Raw genomic sequence first — 25,278 nt, forward strand, 5'->3', positions numbered from 1 at the left:
GGCTAGCATGAGAATGTGATTTCTAATATGCAAAATAAGCAGTCTACTTTCTCATCTCGATCAGATCAGAACCACAAATCGCGACGCTTGTTAACAGTGCATTGTACCAAGCGAACAAATCGTTTCTACCTACAGTCTGCTATCTACATTTACCGCGTCAGTAATATTATAAGCAAGCAAGGCTACCGAAAAACAATAGTCTTCCTAAGCTAGTGTGAACAATAAAGAACCGTTACTGTCATCGTTGCGGGCTTGATCGTATATTTCACGATCAGTGAAGTTCGTCAGCAAAATGTGAACTGGCCAAATGGCCATCTATTTAAAATATTTCCCAATCCGCCATAGTGTTGGCGAAGTGTAACATTTATTGAAAGTGCAAATGCACTTTCAATAAATTTATATGGGCGATGATAAGATTGATGTGCGTCTGCGCGATCCATCCCCACAAACTAGCAATAAGTTCATTACAATCATTTTGTCAGAATACGGAGTGGTTGAATCCGTGAAGTTTGAAACCTGGAGGCATTTTTCCCTGGTATTTTCAACGGCGTTCGTGTCGTGAGAATACGAGTTATGAAATCTTACCTGGACATTAAATGCGAAATAATGACATTAAATGCCCCTATGAAGAATAGATCCCTACGCGCCCATTTCTGTAATAAGATGACACACTGCGGAAACGCATGTACAAAAATCTCTAACGAGAAAATATCAATTGCAAGAAAACCCAACACAGAGCCCTCATCGACATCAACTAAATCACAAGCAACCGGAGTAACTGCTCAGGTACCAACGAATGCCGGAACAACGGAACCTACACACAGCGTGTCCGACCATAGTGATGTACCTATCACCTCCAAAACAACAGCCAGTACCACCAACGATAAAGTAACAATACGGATAAACGTTTTATTTTTATTGAGACATTGTTAATATTAAGATCCACGGCACGTCAAGCCGTATCAAATGAACGAAATAAAAAGTATTACTATTTGAAAAGTCTGTAGATGCCTTAATCCGGTGGCATGAGACTAAAAGATCTGTAATATACAGAAATAACTGCAAGTCGAGCATCGCTAGCTCAAATACCAAATTTAACTTCATAAGGATATTTTTTGCCCCCACTTGGATTGAAGTTTTCACCATTGCACAGTGGTCCAGATCGCTAATTTAGGAGGAATTTTTACTTTCTGACAAACCTGTATAATTTAGCCGTATCATGTCTTAGGATGAATTTGTGTACTTTAGAAGATGCTTCTTTTTATTGGAATAGTTATTAGGGTGGTTCTAATTTATCTAAAATACGAAAATAAACTTTTTACTGATGAAAGATAGAGCTCCACAGTCTTCCACAAAGTTGTAAAGTAACTTATTTTGAATAAATTTGTTGAACATATTAAAGCTCTATCTCTTTTAGTTTTTGTTATACAAGAAATTTAAAAAAAAAGATTAGGGTGTTCCTGAAAAAACGTTTTTTTAGTATAACTTTCGTATCTTTTACTTTTTGTTAACACAACCTTTGAACAGCTTATTGAAAACTTCAAGCCGAGTATTTTTCTCCAAGACACCGAAGGTCTAACTTTTTTCTTTAAAAAGTTATGGACACTTTTCGTTAAAAAAATAGCCTATTTCAAGGCTCAATATCGCTGATGCGGGCACCTAAAATTGAATTCTGTTTCCACCACATGAAAGACCATACTTATTAGTATATTTGAGCAAAAATTGGCGAATACGATATTTTTTTAAAATTTGCAATTTAGATTTAAAGTTTGTAGTTTTGCAGGTTCAACGCATTAAAGCATTTACACACATATCGTTGTATTATGAAAAAAACCACTTTCAAATATCATTCTCTCATCGCAGCAAGCTTTGCATAAGTGAAACGACTGTCAAAAAGATGGGTGGGTAATGTCTGCGACATAACCGGAGAGATGTAGAATACATAAGGAACACGTTCTTCAAATATGTTGATACTCATTAGGATTTTCGGACAAAAGCTGATTTGGGCGAGGAATATTTCAAATTATTCTTTACAAAAATGATGGTGGTCCTGAAAAGGACCGGTTTTGTTGGCGTTGTTGGCCTTGGTGAGGGAGATGGCTAACGATGAAATTAATTGTTAGCATGAGGAAGTCGCGTAGTACTGGCCAATGGAAGAACAGATAATAATTGATTCCTGAAAATCAATTTTTCTTTATTCATGTAAATTATACATACTTACAAATCTAACAGAAGATTCCTGATCATATTTCTGAATCATTAGTGCGAACATTGTGTAATTTGGTTAAGTACAATGAAAGTTACAAACTTTCCAAACTCGACCTTCTGTTCATTCAGAAATATTGAAATGGGGTGTCGTGGTCACAATAAAAAAAGATGGGTGGGTAATGTCTGTCACATAACCGGAGCGTCGTGATTTCAATTCGAGACGTTAATTTAAAACTAATAATATTCAACAGAATCACGTTTGAATGGGAAATTTTCAAATAATTCTCTATGGTAATAATGGTGGTTCTGAAAAGAACCTTTGGTATCGGCGTTGGTGTTGATGGTGATGCGCTGGATCGTTGGATATTTTTGGCATGATAGTTACGTGCCTGGCGAACTGTTTTGTAGCCTCGAACAAAACGACAAGACTGGCTTCTTCGGGTACCATTACGGCTGAACTTTATAAGCTTAGCTCGACTTTGAAATCCTGCACAATCTCACGAATCAGACACTGGTAGGGCCATTTTGTTTGCTACTAGCACGGAGCTGCACAAAAAATCATTTAATGCAGTTAGTTCACGGGGGCTGCCAAAAAGCTTGAATAGAAGCATGCGACTTCAACGTTTCTCTTAAACACATGCAACAACACATTCGTTTTGGTAATACTGATAATAACAGTAGAAAGGAATGGAAAAGCAGTGCACGAAACGAGCGAGAGGATAATTTAAATTTTTGTTCCGTGTGCAAGCTACTTCTTTCCACCCAACGTATTATGTTGCTTGTTGAAAATTTGCTACACACCTTAAAATAAAAGTTTCAGTTTAACTCTCACTAGAACACAATTGATTGGTCCTGAAAAGAACCGTTGCTTTTATTGTAATTTACGCCCACTCCCACAAACCGACCAAGTAGGCATCAGTGGCTTCATTACGGCTGAGTTTTGTAAGCGTAGCTCGACTTTGAAGTAATACACAACCTTACGAACCAGACGCTGGAATGTTAGCCAGCGGATTAGTTGCTCCGTTGCCCTTTAGTTGGGGCGAAATACTAGCATGGCGACAGTTCCTGATCGGTAGTTGGTTGCGATGGGCCACCAGTAGCTGGGCACTTTTGCGGACCGTCATCATCGCCAACTGCTTTCCTCCGGTGGACTGGCTGCTTGCTAGTGCTTGAACGAATACGAATGATGAGAAAAACCGACCGACCAATATTCATATATGAAAACACAAGAAAGCACTACTATCGCTCTCCCGCTCGTTTTCGTGCCATTCCTGTGCCTTTCCTTTCCGTTCGGCTACCAATACTAGCATAACCAAAACGAATATTCTGTCTTTCCATCGCCTTCAATCTAGTGGCCAGTGCTAGCAAACTTGCATGTTCAGTTTTTCAATAACAACATTCCAACAATATTTTCAAAGAATGTTGCAGATTTGAAAAGAAGGAAGGAGAAGATTTTCACAAACTTAAATTCTTTTGTTTTATTTGTTAGCGCTGATAAAGGCTATTTAGTTTGCTACTAGCAAGGAGCTGCACAAACAAATCGATTTATGCAGTTAATCAACGGAGGCTGCCAAAAAGTTCGAATAAAAGCATGCGACTAGTGTACTTTGCATGTTCTATATTTTATCAATACTAGAGAGGATCAATAAAATAATTCAAATTGTTATAGCGACATGCAATTGTGGCAACACTGGCCATGAGATGGTGGGGGAACACGCACATTCGTTTTAGTTATGATGGTAGTAGCAGCAGAAAGGAATGGAAAAGCAGTGCACGAAAACGAGCGAGAGAAGATAATTTAAATTCTCTTTCTTTCTTTCCACACATCGTATTTCTTATATTGCTTTCTGAAAATTATTTGTTATACACCATAAAATGTAAATTTCAGTTTAACTCTTATTAGAACACAATTAATTGGTCCTGTAAAGAACCGTTTATTGTTTTATTGCGGGAGCATAATTCAGACGCACTCCCCGCGGACACGGTGAGCTAGAAAGCACTATTTTGCATTCTCGAACAAACCGACCAAGTAGGCATCGTTGGCTTCTCGGGGCATCATTACGACTGAGCTTTGTAAGCGTAGCTCGACTTTGCAGTCCTGCACAATCTCACGACCCAGACGCTGGAACGATAGCCTACTCTGTTGCCCTTTAGTTGGGGCGAAATTCTTGCAGGGCGACAGTTCCTGATCGGGTTGCGATGAGTCACCAGTAGCTGGGGCACTTTTTCCGCCGTCGTCATCGCCGACTGCTTTTCTTCGGTGGACTGGCTGCTTGCTAGTGCTTGAACGAATACGAATGATGAGAAAAACCGACCGACAGATATTTATATAATCGCGCTAATATGCACTACTATCGCTTTCTCGCTCGTTCTCGTGCCGTGCATGAGCCTTTCCTTTCCGTCCGGCTTCTAATGGCCTAACCAAAGGAATATGCCGTCTTTCCCCCACCAAGTGCTCTCGTCAAGCAACCCAATGCGAATAACCATACGAACAAACATGTAATGGACCTATATATAAACTTTTCATTATTTTATTGTTCGGTTGGTCTACCATAACGACGGCTCTGTGCGGGATGGGCTGAAAATTTTCACTTTTCCGAGTCGTTTTCGAAAGATTTTTCAAAACACATTTTTTTTGTTATTAGTACATGTTATACATACTTCAAATTTTAATACAGCATAGAGGAACATATTTGCAACAAATTGGTCTAAAAATCAAATCATTCTGTTAAGTATGATAAAAGTTATTAACGTTCAAAATCTGACGCGGCGCCGCAGCCGATATTTTGAAACGGGACCCCTATATTGAAACCTTAAATGTATTCTACATTAAAACTTTTATTTTAGCAACCCTTCAGTTAATTGAAAAAAGTGGAATAAAAATGTAATAAGAAATGAAGTTGCATATTTTTTCTTCTTTAAATTTTCATATTTTCAATGTTTTTGACATATGAAAATGAAATGGATAATTTTCGCATTTACGTAGTAAAAACACCTTTCATTCTTAAAGGAATTTCACCAAAAAAAATTAAAGTCGAAATACCAGTATTTCTATATAGTAGCGCATAAATTCCTATACAGTGAAATAAAAACATATTGTATTTCATCAATAAGAACGACGCCATACTTGACAAAAAAAATTGCTCTATACATTACATCTAATCCAGTCTCAACTGGTACAGCATTATTGAACATTAGAAAAACTGCAAAAAATGTATGATTTGTAGCATACAACAGAAATGAGTTTTAAAAATAGGGAGTTTTACGGACAAAATATCCCAAAACTCTAACTTCCGCATTCTTCAAGAAACAGATGTATTCTCATTCAAAAACTAGAATTGCTCCCTTTAGAAATGTATGAAGTCTAATTTTCTAAAGGCTAGTTCGAAAGTTCTAGCATTTAGTGTATTTTCCTCTAATATTTTCCCAAAGAGCCAATGGCAAAAACTTCAATTGCCAATGCATGTGGTATTTGGCAAAAAAGCTTCAAAAAAGCTACAAAATAGTCTTAACTGAAAAATATTAGGACTTAATTTGGTAGAAAATTATAGTAAATTTGAATGGAAGTACGCGAAAAAAAGTTATGTAGCTTACTTTTTGAGAAAGAGTCCAATAAAATTGACTGCAGAAAAATTCAAATTGAATTTACACAGCAATCAAAGAAGATAGAAATACGATGTTGATGAACGAAGGATAGAATAATCATCCTAATTTGGACCCCTCCTTATTTTGGACGCTTTCATACATCTATATCCTTTACTGCCAATTACTCCAAACTCGTTTGGTTTTATGAAGATAATTATATTCTTTGGGTTGTGTTTAAGTCCCAGAATAACTAGTTCATCTCTAAGTCCTTTAAATTAGTCAAAATTCACAGTTGAAAAATTGATATTGAAAACGATTCATAATTCCACGACTTCCAACAGAAATCGGGAGAAGTGATGCACTTTTAAATTGGATGTAAGAGTACAAATTTAGTGTTTTCAAAAGAACTAATAATTTTGTCTCTATTTGGGTCTTGCATTTTATGTATTTGAAATGGTTAGTTTGTAAAGTTTTACTTAGAAGTATAAAATAACTAGTCCAAAATATGTCGTAAAAATGATAGCGTCCAAATATTTCGGACACAGCTAGATTTTCTTTCGTAATAGCGGTCTGTTTATCAATTTAGAATAATCAAAATTATCACTTTATCAATTTTTTTTCGGCGCGGTTGCGATAAAATCGCGCGGTAAAAGCTCTTCCCCGCATCTACGGGAAAAAGTGTCTCACCGCACCGCAGATTTTGCTTGATGTACTGATGATCCATGCATTATCAGGTGTTTCATTTAATGATAATGATTAAGAATAATGTGAGGACGTTTCGGGATAAAAAATGTTAAAACCGCTTTCGTAGCATAATAAACTAATTTTCTAGCAATGCAATGTACAAAACGATACATTTTACAAATATGCTGCAAGTCGAAATGTGCTATCTTGGCTTTATCGCCCCGTTCTACTCTACTTGAGGAAACAGGTGTGAGTAGTCGGAAAAACAAACCTCTGTACTACTATAGGGAGATATTTAAACTGTTTTATATTCGATACAATGTCAATTTGGTTACCAAGAAAATTTTTCAATATTTTGTTATACTTGTTGTAGGGATCTGTTTAGATATAGCGACTTACCTAAAAAGTATCCAAGATCTGACTCTATTTATTTACAGCTTAGCCGGGATGAAAATGCAAATTGCCCTTCATAGAGAAAAAGATGGGTGGGTAATGTCTGCGACATAACCGGAGAGATGTAGAATACATAAGGAACACGTTCTTCAAATATGTTGATACTCATTAGGATTTTCGGACAAAAGCTGATTTGGGCGAGGAATATTTCAAATTATTCTTTACAAAAATGATGGTGGTCCTGAAAAGGACCGGTTTTGTTGGCGTTGTTGGCCTTGGTGAGGGAGATGGCTAACGATGAAATTAATTGTTAGCATGAGGAAGTCGCGTAGTACTGGCCAATGGAAGAACAGATAATAATTGATTCCTGAAAATCAATTTTTCTTTATTCATGTAAATTATACATACTTACAAATCTAACAGAAGATTCCTGATCATATTTCTGAATCATTAGTGCGAACATTGTGTAATTTGGTTAAGTACAATGAAAGTTACAAACTTTCCAAACTCGACCTTCTGTTCATTCAGAAATATTGAAATGGGGTGTCGTGGTCACAATAACAAAAAGATGGGTGGGTAATGTCTGCGACATAACCGGAGAGATGTAGAATACATAAGGAACACGTTCTTCAAATATGTTGATACTCATTAGGATTTTCGGACAAAAGCTGATTTGGGCGAGGAATATTTCAAATTATTCTTTACAAAAATGATGGTGGTCCTGAAAAGGACCGGTTTTGTTGGCGTTGTTGGCCTTGGTGAGGGAGATGGCTAACGATGAAATTAATTGTTAGCATGAGGAAGTCGCGTAGTACTGGCCAATGGAAGAACAGATAATAATTGATTCCTGAAAATCAATTTTTCTTTATTCATGTAAATTATACATACTTACAAATCTAACAGAAGATTCCTGATCATATTTCTGAATCATTAGTGCGAACATTGTGTAATTTGGTTAAGTACAATGAAAATTACAAACTTTCCAAACTCGACCTTCTGTTCATTCAGAAATATTGAAATGGGGTGTCGTGGTCACAATAAAAAAAGATGGGTGGGTAATGTCTGTCACATAACCGGAGCGTCGTGATTTCAATTCGAGACGTTAATTTAAAACTAATAATATTCAACAGAATCACGTTTGAATGGGAAATTTTCAAATAATTCTCTATGGTAATAATGGTGGTTCTGAAAAGAACCTTTGGTATCGGCGTTGGTGTTGATGGTGATGCGCTGGATCGTTGGATATTTTTGGCATGATAGTTACGTGCCTGGCGAACTGTTTTGTAGCCTCGAACAAAACGACAAGACTGGCTTCTTCGGGTACCATTACGGCTGAACTTTATAAGCTTAGCTCGACTTTGAAATCCTGCACAATCTCACGAATCAGACACTGGTAGGGCCATTTTGTTTGCTACTAGCACGGAGCTGCACAAAAAATCATTTAATGCAGTTAGTTCACGGGGGCTGCCAAAAAGCTTGAATAGAAGCATGCGACTTCAACGTTTCTCTTAAACACATGCAACAACACATTCGTTTTGGTAATACTGATAATAACAGTAGAAAGGAATGGAAAAGCAGTGCACGAAACGAGCGAGAGGATAATTTAAATTTTTGTTCCGTGTGCAAGCTACTTCTTTCCACCCAACGTATTATGTTGCTTGTTGAAAATTTGCTACACACCTTAAAATAAAAGTTTCAGTTTAACTCTCACTAGAACACAATTGATTGGTCCTGAAAAGAACCGTTGCTTTTATTGTAATTTACGCCCACTCCCACAAACCGACCAAGTAGGCATCAGTGGCTTCATTACGGCTGAGTTTTGTAAGCGTAGCTCGACTTTGAAGTAATACACAACCTTACGAACCAGACGCTGGAATGTTAGCCAGCGGATTAGTTGCTCCGTTGCCCTTTAGTTGGGGCGAAATACTAGCATGGCGACAGTTCCTGATCGGTAGTTGGTTGCGATGGGCCACCAGTAGCTGGGCACTTTTGCGGACCGTCATCATCGCCAACTGCTTTCCTCCGGTGGACTGGCTGCTTGCTAGTGCTTGAACGAATACGAATGATGAGAAAAAGATGGGTGGGTAATGTCTGCGACATAACCGGAGAGATGTAGAATACATAAGGAACACGTTCTTCAAATATGTTGATACTCATTAGGATTTTCGGACAAAAGCTGATTTGGGCGAGGAATATTTCAAATTATTCTTTACAAAAATGATGGTGGTCCTGAAAAGGACCGGTTTTGTTGGCGTTGTTGGCCTTGGTGAGGGAGATGGCTAACGATGAAATTAATTGTTAGCATGAGGAAGTCGCGTAGTACTGGCCAATGGAAGAACAGATAATAATTGATTCCTGAAAATCAATTTTTCTTTATTCATGTAAATTATACATACTTACAAATCTAACAGAAGATTCCTGATCATATTTCTGAATCATTAGTGCGAACATTGTGTAATTTGGTTAAGTACAATGAAAGTTACAAACTTTCCAAACTCGACCTTCTGTTCATTCAGAAATATTGAAATGGGGTGTCGTGGTCACAATAAAAAAAGATGGGTGGGTAATGTCTGTCACATAACCGGAGCGTCGTGATTTCAATTCGAGACGTTAATTTAAAACTAATAATATTCAACAGAATCACGTTTGAATGGGAAATTTTCAAATAATTCTCTATGGTAATAATGGTGGTTCTGAAAAGAACCTTTGGTATCGGCGTTGGTGTTGATGGTGATGCGCTGGATCGTTGGATATTTTTGGCATGATAGTTACGTGCCTGGCGAACTGTTTTGTAGCCTCGAACAAAACGACAAGACTGGCTTCTTCGGGTACCATTACGGCTGAACTTTATAAGCTTAGCTCGACTTTGAAATCCTGCACAATCTCACGAATCAGACACTGGTAGGGCCATTTTGTTTGCTACTAGCACGGAGCTGCACAAAAAATCATTTAATGCAGTTAGTTCACGGGGGCTGCCAAAAAGCTTGAATAGAAGCATGCGACTTCAACGTTTCTCTTAAACACATGCAACAACACATTCGTTTTGGTAATACTGATAATAACAGTAGAAAGGAATGGAAAAGCAGTGCACGAAACGAGCGAGAGGATAATTTAAATTTTTGTTCCGTGTGCAAGCTACTTCTTTCCACCCAACGTATTATGTTGCTTGTTGAAAATTTGCTACACACCTTAAAATAAAAGTTTCAGTTTAACTCTCACTAGAACACAATTGATTGGTCCTGAAAAGAACCGTTGCTTTTATTGTAATTTACGCCCACTCCCACAAACCGACCAAGTAGGCATCAGTGGCTTCATTACGGCTGAGTTTTGTAAGCGTAGCTCGACTTTGAAGTAATACACAACCTTACGAACCAGACGCTGGAATGTTAGCCAGCGGATTAGTTGCTCCGTTGCCCTTTAGTTGGGGCGAAATACTAGCATGGCGACAGTTCCTGATCGGTAGTTGGTTGCGATGGGCCACCAGTAGCTGGGCACTTTTGCGGACCGTCATCATCGCCAACTGCTTTCCTCCGGTGGACTGGCTGCTTGCTAGTGCTTGAACGAATACGAATGATGAGAAAAACCGACCGACCAATATTCATATATGAAAACACAAGAAAGCACTACTATCGCTCTCCCGCTCGTTTTCGTGCCATTCCTGTGCCTTTCCTTTCCGTTCGGCTACCAATACTAGCATAACCAAAACGAATATTCTGTCTTTCCATCGCCTTCAATCTAGTGGCCAGTGCTAGCAAACTTGCATGTTCAGTTTTTCAATAACAACATTCCAACAATATTTTCAAAGAATGTTGCAGATTTGAAAAGAAGGAAGGAGAAGATTTTCACAAACTTAAATTCTTTTGTTTTATTTGTTAGCGCTGATAAAGGCTATTTAGTTTGCTACTAGCAAGGAGCTGCACAAACAAATCGATTTATGCAGTTAATCAACGGAGGCTGCCAAAAAGTTCGAATAAAAGCATGCGACTAGTGTACTTTGCATGTTCTATATTTTATCAATACTAGAGAGGATCAATAAAATAATTCAAATTGTTATAGCGACATGCAATTGTGGCAACACTGGCCATGAGATGGTGGGGGAACACGCACATTCGTTTTAGTTATGATGGTAGTAGCAGCAGAAAGGAATGGAAAAGCAGTGCACGAAAACGAGCGAGAGAAGATAATTTAAATTCTCTTTCTTTCTTTCCACACATCGTATTTCTTATATTGCTTTCTGAAAATTATTTGTTATACACCATAAAATGTAAATTTCAGTTTAACTCTTATTAGAACACAATTAATTGGTCCTGTAAAGAACCGTTTATTGTTTTATTGCGGGAGCATAATTCAGACGCACTCCCCGCGGACACGGTGAGCTAGAAAGCACTATTTTGCATTCTCGAACAAACCGACCAAGTAGGCATCGTTGGCTTCTCGGGGCATCATTACGACTGAGCTTTGTAAGCGTAGCTCGACTTTGCAGTCCTGCACAATCTCACGACCCAGACGCTGGAACGATAGCCTACTCTGTTGCCCTTTAGTTGGGGCGAAATTCTTGCAGGGCGACAGTTCCTGATCGGGTTGCGATGAGTCACCAGTAGCTGGGGCACTTTTTCCGCCGTCGTCATCGCCGACTGCTTTTCTTCGGTGGACTGGCTGCTTGCTAGTGCTTGAACGAATACGAATGATGAGAAAAACCGACCGACAGATATTTATATAATCGCGCTAATATGCACTACTATCGCTTTCTCGCTCGTTCTCGTGCCGTGCATGAGCCTTTCCTTTCCGTCCGGCTTCTAATGGCCTAACCAAAGGAATATGCCGTCTTTCCCCCACCAAGTGCTCTCGTCAAGCAACCCAATGCGAATAACCATACGAACAAACATGTAATGGACCTATATATAAACTTTTCATTATTTTATTGTTCGGTTGGTCTACCATAACGACGGCTCTGTGCGGGATGGGCTGAAAATTTTCACTTTTCCGAGTCGTTTTCGAAAGATTTTTCAAAACACATTTTTTTTGTTATTAGTACATGTTATACATACTTCAAATTTTAATACAGCATAGAGGAACATATTTACAACAAATTGGTCTAAAAATCAAATCATTCTGTTAAGTATGATAAAAGTTATTAACGTTCAAAATCTGACGCGGCGCCGCAGCCGATATTTTGAAACGGGACCCCTATATTGAAACCTTAAATGTATTCTACATTAAAACCGACCGACCAATATTCATATATGAAAACACAAGAAAGCACTACTATCGCTCTCCCGCTCGTTTTCGTGCCATTCCTGTGCCTTTCCTTTCCGTTCGGCTACCAATACTAGCATAACCAAAACGAATATTCTGTCTTTCCATCGCCTTCAATCTAGTGGCCAGTGCTAGCAAACTTGCATGTTCAGTTTTTCAATAACAACATTCCAACAATATTTTCAAAGAATGTTGCAGATTTGAAAAGAAGGAAGGAGAAGATTTTCACAAACTTAAATTCTTTTGTTTTATTTGTTAGCGCTGATAAAGGCTATTTAGTTTGCTACTAGCAAGGAGCTGCACAAACAAATCGATTTATGCAGTTAATCAACGGAGGCTGCCAAAAAGTTCGAATAAAAGCATGCGACTAGTGTACTTTGCATGTTCTATATTTTATCAATACTAGAGAGGATCAATAAAATAATTCAAATTGTTATAGCGACATGCAATTGTGGCAACACTGGCCATGAGATGGTGGGGGAACACGCACATTCGTTTTAGTTATGATGGTAGTAGCAGCAGAAAGGAATGGAAAAGCAGTGCACGAAAACGAGCGAGAGAAGATAATTTAAATTCTCTTTCTTTCTTTCCACACATCGTATTTCTTATATTGCTTTCTGAAAATTATTTGTTATACACCATAAAATGTAAATTTCAGTTTAACTCTTATTAGAACACAATTAATTGGTCCTGTAAAGAACCGTTTATTGTTTTATTGCGGGAGCATAATTCAGACGCACTCCCCGCGGACACGGTGAGCTAGAAAGCACTATTTTGCATTCTCGAACAAACCGACCAAGTAGGCATCGTTGGCTTCTCGGGGCATCATTACGACTGAGCTTTGTAAGCGTAGCTCGACTTTGCAGTCCTGCACAATCTCACGACCCAGACGCTGGAACGATAGCCTACTCTGTTGCCCTTTAGTTGGGGCGAAATTCTTGCAGGGCGACAGTTCCTGATCGGGTTGCGATGAGTCACCAGTAGCTGGGGCACTTTTTCCGCCGTCGTCATCGCCGACTGCTTTTCTTCGGTGGACTGGCTGCTTGCTAGTGCTTGAACGAATACGAATGATGAGAAAAACCGACCGACAGATATTTATATAATCGCGCTAATATGCACTACTATCGCTTTCTCGCTCGTTCTCGTGCCGTGCATGAGCCTTTCCTTTCCGTCCGGCTTCTAATGGCCTAACCAAAGGAATATGCCGTCTTTCCCCCACCAAGTGCTCTCGTCAAGCAACCCAATGCGAATAACCATACGAACAAACATGTAATGGACCTATATATAAACTTTTCATTATTTTATTGTTCGGTTGGTCTACCATAACGACGGCTCTGTGCGGGATGGGCTGAAAATTTTCACTTTTCCGAGTCGTTTTCGAAAGATTTTTCAAAACACATTTTTTTGTTATTAGTACATGTTATACATACTTCAAATTTTAATACAGCATAGAGGAACATATTTGCAACAAATTGGTCTAAAAATCAAATCATTCTGTTAAGTATGATAAAAGTTATTAACGTTCAAAATCTGACGCGGCGCCGCAGCCGATATTTTGAAACGGGACCCCTATATTGAAACCTTAAATGTATTCTACATTAAAAGATGGGTGGGTAATGTCTGTCACATAACCGGAGCGTCGTGATTTCAATTCGAGACGTTAATTTAAAACTAATAATATTCAACAGAATCACGTTTGAATGGGAAATTTTCAAATAATTCTCTATGGTAATAATGGTGGTTCTGAAAAGAACCTTTGGTATCGGCGTTGGTGTTGATGGTGATGCGCTGGATCGTTGGATATTTTTGGCATGATAGTTACGTGCCTGGCGAACTGTTTTGTAGCCTCGAACAAAACGACAAGACTGGCTTCTTCGGGTACCATTACGGCTGAACTTTATAAGCTTAGCTCGACTTTGAAATCCTGCACAATCTCACGAATCAGACACTGGTAGGGCCATTTTGTTTGCTACTAGCACGGAGCTGCACAAAAAATCATTTAATGCAGTTAGTTCACGGGGGCTGCCAAAAAGCTTGAATAGAAGCATGCGACTTCAACGTTTCTCTTAAACACATGCAACAACACATTCGTTTTGGTAATACTGATAATAACAGTAGAAAGGAATGGAAAAGCAGTGCACGAAACGAGCGAAAGGATAATTTAAATTTTTGTTCCGTGTGCAAGCTACTTCTTTCCACCCAACGTATTATGTTGCTTGTTGAAAATTTGCTACACACCTTAAAATAAAAGTTTCAGTTTAACTCTCACTAGAACACAATTGATTGGTCCTGAAAAGAACCGTTGCTTTTATTGTAATTTACGCCCACTCCCACAAACCGACCAAGTAGGCATCAGTGGCTTCATTACGGCTGAGTTTTGTAAGCGTAGCTCGACTTTGAAGTAATACACAACCTTACGAACCAGACGCTGGAATGTTAGCCAGCGGATTAGTTGCTCCGTTGCCCTTTAGTTGGGGCGAAATACTAGCATGGCGACAGTTCCTGATCGGTAGTTGGTTGCGATGGGCCACCAGTAGCTGGGCACTTTTGCGGACCGTCATCATCGCCAACTGCTTTCCTCCGGTGGACTGGCTGCTTGCTAGTGCTTGAACGAATACGAATGATGAGAAAAACCGACCGACCAATATTCATATATGAAAACACAAGAAAGCACTACTATCGCTCTCCCGCTCGTTTTCGTGCCATTCCTGTGCCTTTCCTTTCCGTTCGGCTACCAATACTAGCATAACCAAAACGAATATTCTGTCTTTCCATCGCCTTCAATCTAGTGGCCAGTGCTAGCAAACTTGCATGTTCAGTTTTTCAATAACAACATTCCAACAATATTTTCAAAGAATGTTGCAGATTTGAAAAGAAGGAAGGAGAAGATTTTCACAAACTTAAATTCTTTTGTTTTATTTGTTAGCGCTGATAAAGGCTATTTAGTTTGCTACTAGCAAGGAGCTGCACAAACAAATCGATTTATGCAGTTAATCAACGGAGGCTGCCAAAAAGTTCGAATAAAAGCATGCGACTAGTGTACTTTGCATGTTCTATATTTTATCAATACTAGAGAGGATCAATAAAATAATTCAAATTGTTATAGCGACATGCAATTGTGGCAACACTGGCCATGAGATGGTGGGGGAACACGCACATTCGTTTTAGTTATGATGGTAGTAGCAGCAGAAAGGAATGGAAAAGCAGTGCACGAAAACGAGCGAGAGAAGATAATTTAAATTCTCTTTCTTTCTTTCCACACATCGTATTTCTTATATTGCTTTCTGAAAATTATTTGTTATACACCATAAAATGTAAATTTCAGTTTAACTCTTATTAGAACACAATTAATTGGTCCTGTAAAGAACCGTTTATTGTTTTATTGCGGGAGCATAATTCAGACGCACTCCCCGCGGACACGGTGAGCTAGAAAGCACTATTTTGCATTCTCGAACAAACCGACCAAGTAGGCATCGTTGGCTTCTCGGGGCATCATTACGACTGAGCTTTGTAAGCGTAGCTCGACTTTGCAGTCCTGCACAATCTCACGACCCAGACGCTGGAACGATAGCCTACTCTGTTGCCCTTTAGTTGGGGCGAAATTCTTGCAGGGCGACAGTTCCTGATCGGGTTGCGATGAGTCACCAGTAGCTGGGGCACTTTTTCCGCCGTCGTCATCGCCGACTGCTTTTCTTCGGTGGACTGGCTGCTTGCTAGTGCTTGAACGAATACGAATGATGAGAAAAACCGACCGACAGATATTTATATAATCGCGCTAATATGCACTACTATCGCTTTCTCGCTCGTTCTCGTGCCGTGCATGAGCCTTTCCTTTCCGTCCGGCTTCTAATGGCCTAACCAAAGGAATATGCCGTCTTTCCCCCACCAAGTGCTCTCGTCAAGCAACCCAATGCGAATAACCATACGAACAAACATGTAATGGACCTATATATAAACTTTTCATTATTTTATTGTTCGGTTGGTCTACCATAACGACGGCTCTGTGCGGGATGGGCTGAAAATTTTCACTTTTCCGAGTCGTTTTCGAAAGATTTTTCAAAACACATTTTTTTTGTTATTAGTACATGTTATACATACTTCAAATTTTAATACAGCATAGAGGAACATATTTGCAACAAATTGGTCTAAAAATCAAATCATTCTGTTAAGTATGATAAAAGTTATTAACGTTCAAAATCTGACGCGGCGCCGCAGCCGATATTTTGAAACGGGACCCCTATATTGAAACCTTAAATGTATTCTACATTAAAATATACATATATCATAAGACCAAAATCTCAAAATAATCTAAATATAGTAGCATCCGCGACAGTCAAGCAACGGGACGCTAAAGTTAACGCCACCAATAAATAAATTCGCATGTAAACAAAACACCGAGCGACTGGTTTTTAAAAATAAACAAACGCCACACTGTCTCTGGTTACCAATAGGGGAAAACTAAAAAAACGTCCAACTGTTCTCCGATATATCCCTATACTATAGAGAAAACCAAATTTCGCTGCGCGTTCCGCAAAATAAACCACGTTCCATCAAGCAAAAAAAATCGCATCACATCACTCCACACGCCGTTCTACCAACGAGGTATGGTAACCCATATGCCTTTCAGTTGGTTCTCAGCGACGGAATCGATCAAACGTGCTCATAATTTTAAGCGCCGGTAAACGAAGTGTTGAGCTGCAATTTCGTAAACGGGCAGGATCAGGATACAAGCAAAGATGAAATTCCCCAACACGTTGGATTATAATACATACCGGGCGTATTTTTGCTCCCGTCACTTGTCACGTGACAAGAACCGCCAATTGGATGCAATCAATCTCGACTGGGACAGATGCATTCCCGAATCGCTCAAGACGTTATGTTTGAACACTATCGCCAGTAATTGGTTGACGATTCCATTCTTCCGAGAGATACCGCTATGCGAAGATAGGAACTTTTTATTGGATCTGCTGGATTTGGAATTCCCCCTGGATAACCTATGTTCTCGAATAAGAAGTGATGCGTTTTGGAAGCGTGCTTTTGTCAATCGATGGAAAACTCGTTTTCCCATTCATATAGAGGGGAAACCCTGGATCAGAGTGTATCTGGAACAACATATCTCAGAGACATTGGAGAATATGAAACCCAGTGATTATGACGAGGAAAGTTTTCTAAAACTAATTGATCTTTGTTCGTTACATGTGAAAGAACTCAAACTCGATCAACTACAGCCATCAACGGGTGAAAGTGGAGACCATATACCACTAGATGTTGCACTGTCTAATTTGCGAGAGCTGCGAAAAGTTGATATTACTTACGACGTGAAAAATGTGGGACATAATTTTTATCTCGGTTGTGCAACTATTACAGAAAAGGATATAAAACTGATGACTCACGGTTTAGAGCGATGCTACGAACTAACTGAGTTTCGGTTGCACAGTACCAAACTGGAACCAACAATGATGAAGAGGATTGCGTTAGCAATGGACAAAGGATGCCCAAACTTGACTACTATAGCATTTCCCCATTGTCGCTGTGGTGATGTGGGGCTACGAGCATTTTTGGAAGCATTATCACCAGAATCGTTGCCGAATATTAAATATGTGAACCTTACAAATAATTTTCTGTGTCAGTTAGTGCCCTGTTGCATAAACCAGATCATGTTTTGATCACTTTTTTCCTGTTGCAGCTTCCGAAAGTATTTTTGACTTGGTTCACGTCATCCGCCGGCGGCCAATCGAACGACTGGATCTACGCTTAAATCCGATCCTCACCGAGGGTGCAGTTAGTGTGTTGACCACGATCTTTTACTTGCCACTGAAAGAGTAATAAACTAGTAATGGATGTATCCGAACAGCGAGCATCACTAACCAATGTCCGCTTGTTTTGTTTCCCACTTGCAGACTCAACCTCAGCTGCTGCTCGATCGATGAAGGAATCGAAGAATATCTGCTGATGACGCTGCGTTTCAATACAAGCGTGAAATTTTTGGACTGTTCCTCTAATCCACTGGGGCAGGCGACGGGCGAAAAGCTGGCGGCACGGGTCACCGAAAATAAAATTCTGCAGCGGTTTGATCTGCGGAATACCGATATTTCGTCGGAGGTGCGCGCGGTCATCGATGAGCTGGTCATGGAGAACCGAGATCAGCACAGCTTGAGCGATTGGTGAACGAATGGATACCTAAATCGTATTACGTGTACAATTGTGCGGGTGAGAATCTCATCGAACGATAAATTAAAAATACCAAATGAAATTAGTGTGATGTTGGTTTGTACAGAATATGTTATTAAAACGCTTATTTCATCTGAGGATTCAATTCGAACATTGGATAATTAAGAAAGCCCCGGAGAAATTATTTAAATGTAATAGATCCTTATGGTTAAAACCTTAATAAACAAGAAAATGTAGAGTTCTATAACGTCGTGAGCGGTATAACAAATAACAAGTATGCAGGGTTGTAGCGTAATCTTCAGGTGCCATTGGCGAAGTCCCAGTTTTGCGCCTTATTGATGTTTAATTTGGCTTTTCTTATTTTATAACTAATCCTCTGCACTCTCTCAGTCAGGCGCCGTTGGCGGAGGCCAGCCACACGATACGGGTCGGCATGTTTGTAGTCAACATAAAGGAAGTTGATCTCAGACATTTTATCGTGACTACGACTTACCTTTCAATTTGGGGGCAATTTTCCAAGGCTTAGAACGGTAGTAACTTTAATTGTACTGAACGAAATTACACCATGATTACACTAATCGGTTGGAAAAATGATAACCAACTGAATGGCTGGCGTCCAAAAGGGGCTAATGCATATTTTTCCGAAATCAATATTTTTGAATTTTTTTATAGTTCTAAGTAATTCACGTGTACAGCCATTTAAGAATTTTGAAAATAATTTTTGGACTTTTTTTGCTATTGGCAGTCAAAGTTGACCTTGGAGATAACCCCAGTACTAGCTGGCGTCCAAAAGGGGCTAACCCCACATTGAGTCATATGGAAATTCAAGTTTTCTCGTTCGTTTTCCGAGGTTTTAAGAAAAAGTAGCCTACCGATTCGCAATCAGTAAATTTTATGTTGTAGCTCACATATCGGTACACTCGATATAATACTGTTTTTAGTTGCATTGCATCGTCGGATTGGATTGGGGTTGGAAAGTTAAAATAGCGTGGAATCAATTATTGGCTTTCGTTATAGAGTTATAGTGTCTTCGGAAAAGTTACTACATAGCACTTAGCGCTTTATTTGGTTGAATCATACTAGTTCGGAATGCAGTCGCTAGGGCGGCGCTGTTATCAACTTTTTAATAAAGCTAGATAGAAATGTATGTCTTCGAGAAAGTTGTAGGTTCTATCATTTTGAACATTTCTTCTGAAGATGCACACTTTGCAGGACCTTTATGTTTCGAGATAGAGAAGGTTTTATTTAAAACATTTACTTACAGATTATGTTTTCAAAAATGCACCATATTTTAAAACCTGTAGGACCTACATAGTTGGTATCTTCAGAAGATATAATTATAATTATCTGACATACAACTGTGCCGTAGACAATACTTTTCTATCTTGTTCCATTAAAAAGTTGATAACAGCGCCGCCCTAGCGACTGAATTTCGAACTAATATGAAATGATCAAATAAAGCGCTAGATGTCACGCAACAACTTTGTCAAAGACACCATAACTCTAAAACGAAACATAAGGAAAGGATGTGTGAATTATGGGTTATCCCCTTTTGGACGCTAGGTACCTCCGGGGTTACCCCCTCGAACTACGAAAATGAATTGAATTGAATTGAAAAGTAGTACATGTAATAATCTTATTTTATTCAGACAACATGAGTCCTACTAATAAAAACGTGTATTTTTATAATAAAAACAATGCTAATTTGGAAATGCGGAATTTTTTCCCATTTCCTGTAAAAAATGCAAAATGGTGGTTAGCCCCTTTTGAACACCAGCCATGCAACTGTGTATTAAATCTCGAAGTTTATCTGATCTGAATCTGAAATTAATTTTTAGAAAATCTTTCGCAAAAGAAGCAAAATTTCCCAGTTTATTTCAGATAGAGCCGTCAATATGGAGCACCTAAGAGACCTAATTGAATATTGGTAATTTATAAAAATTCCACATGTATTTTTGTGCCTCATTCGTCGATCGGTAGTTGAACTAGAAGCATGTGGATGCGCGTTCCGAGAAAGCAGTGCCGTATGTAATATCTGTTTATCGACTGTCTTACGAGCGAAAAGCAATTGGATGCCCGTTCATGTGTTTAATGAGAAGGAAGAAGGTTTTCGTCGCCAAATACAAAGTAATGCAACGAATTGAGTCGAACGTGTGAGGTGAAGACTTAATCACCTAGTATATTACCCCTCGCTAATGCTGCTTATGGCATATTCGCTGTATGGGCACCATTACCATTGCACAGTGGATGTCAAATATGCTTGTGGCTTGTCACAGTCCATCTTCATCCCCGTTGTGCAGCAGCCGTCCGTAAGGGTATGTTTTGTGTCTCTCGTGTCGATTGAATTCTTCCGAAGTCATGGGATTTCACAGAACGGTATGGGTTTCGGCCTTTCGGGCCTCTTTCTACTTTTCAGTGTGATTGTATAACCTTTCTATATGAGAAAGGTAAAATGTTTGATAAATTATAAAGTAAAATTCACGTGTGATCGGATTCTTCTACTCAACTCCGGAATCATTACTTCGTTCAAATGAAGTTCGATAGAAATCAATGTGAATACTATACCCTTCATTTAGGACTAAGATTGTGAGAATCGAGTCAGCAATATATGAGAAACAGGTATGAATCTAATTTTAGAACTTTCCTCGAATTTCTGGGAACTTCAACAGTTATTATTGTGGTCAAAGAGATTTTGATTTGTAATTAGTGATCTGGACCAACAATTTTAGGCAATTTAAAACTCATTACAATCATTTTTGCATTATTTAGATATAATGATTATACCGGTTTGTATGGGAATTTCGCATGTGACCGCATATTTCAACCAGTAAAACGGGAACCAGAACTCGGATTCCAATGAAATTTAATAGCAGTGAATAGGGATGCTGTAGCTTTCATTCGAGAATAAATTTGAGAAATGAGAGGCATTTCTATGAAGTAGAAGCACTTAGCCACTTCCCGAAGCTTCCGGTACGCTGAAGGTGTCCAAAGTGGTCAATAGGGCGTTGCAAACAATTTTTTTTGAATTCTCGAAGGCCCCCCCCCTCTCATATTGTGATAAATGTCAAAGTAAGCTCAGATAGCAAATTTCACATCATTTGGACAATTCTAGCTTCCTGCCCACTGCGCTTGAAATTTTTGAAATTGGTGCTATGGGAAAATATGAAGGAAAAATATATTAAATGCTATAACTTTTGAAGTAGCAATCAGAAAATTACAATTTATACCTCTTTTTAAAGGAACGGAGATATTTCTGTTTCTAGAAAAATACGGGAAAGTGGGGTACTGGGTCATTTTACGTTGCGTTATGTTGCGTAAGCACGGTATATTTCGTAGATTGCAGACTTTTGACTCTCATTTCCAGCCAGTCTGCTTGAGGAGCATTGTTTGGGAATAACAATTGATCCAGTCCAAGCGAAAATTTCGCCTGAGAACCATCATTGCGGGCCACGACCATCTTTACCGTAACTTGGGATCTTTGATGTGGTACTTACTTAACGGAAGGCCCTGACTCAGTGACACTTCCATAAGTACCACGGATTAGGTAGTGGGTAGGTTTTTAGTCAGGATTCGCCTCAAGCAAGCGATGCGACTGAGAATATATTTGAGTGTATTGACTGTAGGATACGTAAATGTTTTAAATGTTGAGGCGGTTAAACTCTGGGTAACCGTTTATCGAGAGTTTGTTTCATTGAAAACAACTTGAACTCCGGACAGCCGGCTGTCGGGAGTGTTGTCGACAATATAAAATGGACCATAAACAATGAGTTTTACGGGATGCGTTAGTCTGTATAAATGTCAGCGAATTGGAAAATTGGTATTGTAGACCATTCATAAATTATGTCACGCAATAATTACCTAATACTAGCTAACTCTCTCTCTCTCTCTCTCTCTCTCTCTCTCTCTCTCATATTACCACGTTCTTTATCTCCTTGGTCTAATGCGAACCGAATGTTTTCAGTTTTTCCCTTTTTTTGTAGGAGCACATTACTGCCGCTACATGCAAAAGTGTCCATGTTCTTTGGAATTTCTTATACGGGTGCGCGACGTTTGGCATAAATACGTTAGGCATAAGTACATTAGGCATAATGGACGTTAGGCATAATGGACAATTGGCATAATATACGTTAGGTATAATGGACGGTTGGCATAATGTACGTTAGGCATAATGGACGTTAGGCATAATTCACAAAAATATAAAAGTAATTGTAAGGCTTTCGTTATTATAGAGATATCAATCCTACAATTGTTTTTTCGGGTTTAACAAGAGACTCCAAAATGAAAAATACCATGCGACATATTTATCCCTTGTAAGAGTAGGGTTTTTTCTCCGTGGACGAGATGAAGAAAGTATCCCTTGATTTAACCCTAGAACGTTGCACTAGGGTGCAAAAGTACCCCACGCCTTCTTTGGAGCCGTGTGAAAACGAGAATTCGGTATTTACCGACCTGAGACCCTAACCATAATTCAGTTTAGAGTTCCTAGTAAAAGTAGGAAAATATAGTATAGTCAGTTTGCTTATAGCCTTCGTGGAACCAGGTATCAAAGTTGGCGTGGGGTACATTTGTACCCCACTGTAAGGTTGCCGTTAGTGTTTCGTCAGATTTCGTGCTGTCAGTGAAAATGTGATTCGTGACAATACCAGTTTAAATACTGGTTGTTTTACTACGTAAGTACCAATTAGTATTATATAATCGTTTTAATTATTTATTTAATTTAATTTAATTTTGAAGGGGAACAAAAAATCGTTTTAATTTTTGCTGATTTTTATTGTTTTATTGTTTATTTTTTATAGTTTTTCAAAGCAATGGCTCGCAAGTATAATTTGCGCACAATAACTGCTGTAACAGTAGCATTGCGTGTTACCAATGTATTACTGGTCAAAAATATTTTTTTCATTTCAATTTCCAACGCATTTGCTGGTATTTTTCAACGCCCGATTTTTAAGCTTTCACTGTTCAAAATAATTGCACTTTTCAAAAATATGGAAATTCCATTTTATACCATTCTTTCAACTTTTAGAATCATTTGATTTTTTTTTCAAATCGGTTGAAAATTCACAAAGTTATAGTAATTTTTGTGAAAAAAGTCAAAACAGCGATTTTTTCACTATTTATTTTATTCAAACCAATTTATGTATCATTAATTCAATAAATTCCGTACTTTCACTTACACAGCTGTTTTTGCAATTAAAAAACGAAGCAAATGATGTATTATACATTTCTTTTGTTTGCATTTTTACCTGCAAAAATTACGATCTAACGCGTGGGGTACATGTGTACCTCAGTGCAACGTTCTAGGAAAACGCAAGTGCAACGTTCTAGGGTTAAGTCAACAGTTTGGTACAAGCCTATTATATGTATAGCCAATACAGTAGGATCCAAATATTTAAAAAAGCCAAATAACGAAAAAACATAATGTTTATCAATGTTATACACAGCGTGACGATACCTTTTTTCGTTTCGGTACCTCGTCACAGTACACAAATAAACTCTCCATCGTATCAGACAGTTTCCGTAGTTCTATTTTGTTGGCTTCTAGACTATAATAGTTGAACTTAATAATATAGGAGACAATCGATATTGAAGCAGCAATATTCTTATATTCGTTGAATAAATAATGAAATGGATCATTCTTTCTTTCATGAGCTGTTCTTCAAGCGCACATATTTTCTTATTGAACAATTGCACCATACATGTATGTAAGAGCTAATCCAGGTTGATGAGCGTTATTCGTACATTAAGGGGTTATATACAAAGTTGTGGCGATAAAATAAAGTATAAAGTTCGTGATTTTTGGAGGGTTTTCTGCAAATTTTATTTGAAAATGCAAAAGACAGTTCGTTAGGAGCACTATCAAAGATAGAAAAAACAAGATAAATTACAATTTTTTTTACAAAATTCAAAACTTTTTGAGCGACTTGGCGGAATGTCACAATTAATCTTCTTAAGGCAGATGTCTTCCGTTTAATTCCTCTATATTAATAATAATGAAAATCAATTGCTTTTCAACATCAATCAGATACTAGTATTTCAGCTATTACTTGTAGTCTTCTTCAGTGTTCGTATCAGTCTAAAGAAAATTTCTATTTTAGTCATTTGCAAATTATAGGTTTTACGTAGAGAAATTAAAGCAAGCTGAATTCCCCCATACCACGCAATCGGTTTGCTTTTTTATTTGAGTTCAGATTTATTCGAGTATATACAGTAGAATAAAATGTTGATCGAGTTTGACAAGCTTCCAGAGTAATTCTACCACATCTAAAAAGTTCAAAAATTTACGCTCTTTTCATTCTAGGCCGTAATCGCCATAGATTTATTTTCTGGAAGTGATAATTTATGCCTAACGTCCATTATGCCAATCGTCCATTATGCCTAACGTCCATTATGCCTAACGTATATTATGCCTAACGTCCATTATGACTAACGTATTTATGCCTAATGTCCATTATGCCTATCGTGCGTATGCCAAACGTCCGTATGCCTAACGTATTTATGCCTAATGGGGTACACCCTTCTTATATATACATGGCACAATTGTGCGTAAAACGGCTGAATGCGTCAAAGCACATGACGTGCTCCCCATCCCATTTATGTCACAATTTGTCATAGCTCTTTCCCCCAATAGCGCGGAAGAATTTATAAATGGTCCTTTATAGATATGATCACACGCTTATTGAGATCCCGTAACTTCAAATTTTCCACCTCGTTCGAGTAAACGTTGCGATATTACAATGAAGACGCGTAGCGTAGCATGCACGAATCAAACTCCCGCCATCTCCGAATAGTAAGTACTTATTCTTAGCTCAATATAATTCATTGATGATTTAGTAGACTAAAAGTAAACCATTAAATATGACAATAAAACATTTGTTCATCGTGCTGAAAAGATTGCTGCAAATTAGTAATTGGTTTTAAATTGTTCTTGCGAATTTCAATTCACAACCCTCATACATAATTCAAAAGTCATCTTTCACACAG

General features: G+C 38.4%; 1 protein-coding gene across 1 annotated transcript; it reads left to right on the forward strand.

The window, feature by feature from the left end:
- The first annotated feature begins 16,767 nt into the window (after window positions 1-16,767).
- Window positions 16,768-18,491, forward strand: LOC131681524 (uncharacterized). Its single transcript, XM_058962341.1, has 3 exons — window positions 16,768-17,751; window positions 17,813-17,948; window positions 18,027-18,491. Exons 1-3 carry the CDS (start codon window positions 16,863-16,865, stop codon window positions 18,292-18,294), a joined length of 1,293 nt encoding a protein of 430 aa, XP_058818324.1. The 5' UTR covers window positions 16,768-16,862; the 3' UTR covers window positions 18,295-18,491.
- Window positions 18,492-25,278: the final 6,787 nt, after the last annotated feature.

Source organism: Topomyia yanbarensis, chromosome 2 (genome assembly GCF_030247195.1).
Source record: "Topomyia yanbarensis strain Yona2022 chromosome 2, ASM3024719v1, whole genome shotgun sequence".
In the NCBI taxonomy this organism is placed as follows: domain Eukaryota; kingdom Metazoa; phylum Arthropoda; class Insecta; order Diptera; family Culicidae; genus Topomyia; species Topomyia yanbarensis.

Coding starts and splice junctions, on each gene's coding strand:
- LOC131681524 (XM_058962341.1), top strand. CDS start 16,863: ATGAAATTCCCCAACACGTTGGATTATAATACATACCGGGCGTATTTT. Junction 17,752..17,812: donor CCTTACAAATAATTTTCTGT/GTCAGTTAGTGC, acceptor TTCCTGTTGCAG/CTTCCGAAAGTATTTTTGAC. Junction 17,949..18,026: donor TTTTACTTGCCACTGAAAGA/GTAATAAACTAG, acceptor TCCCACTTGCAG/ACTCAACCTCAGCTGCTGCT.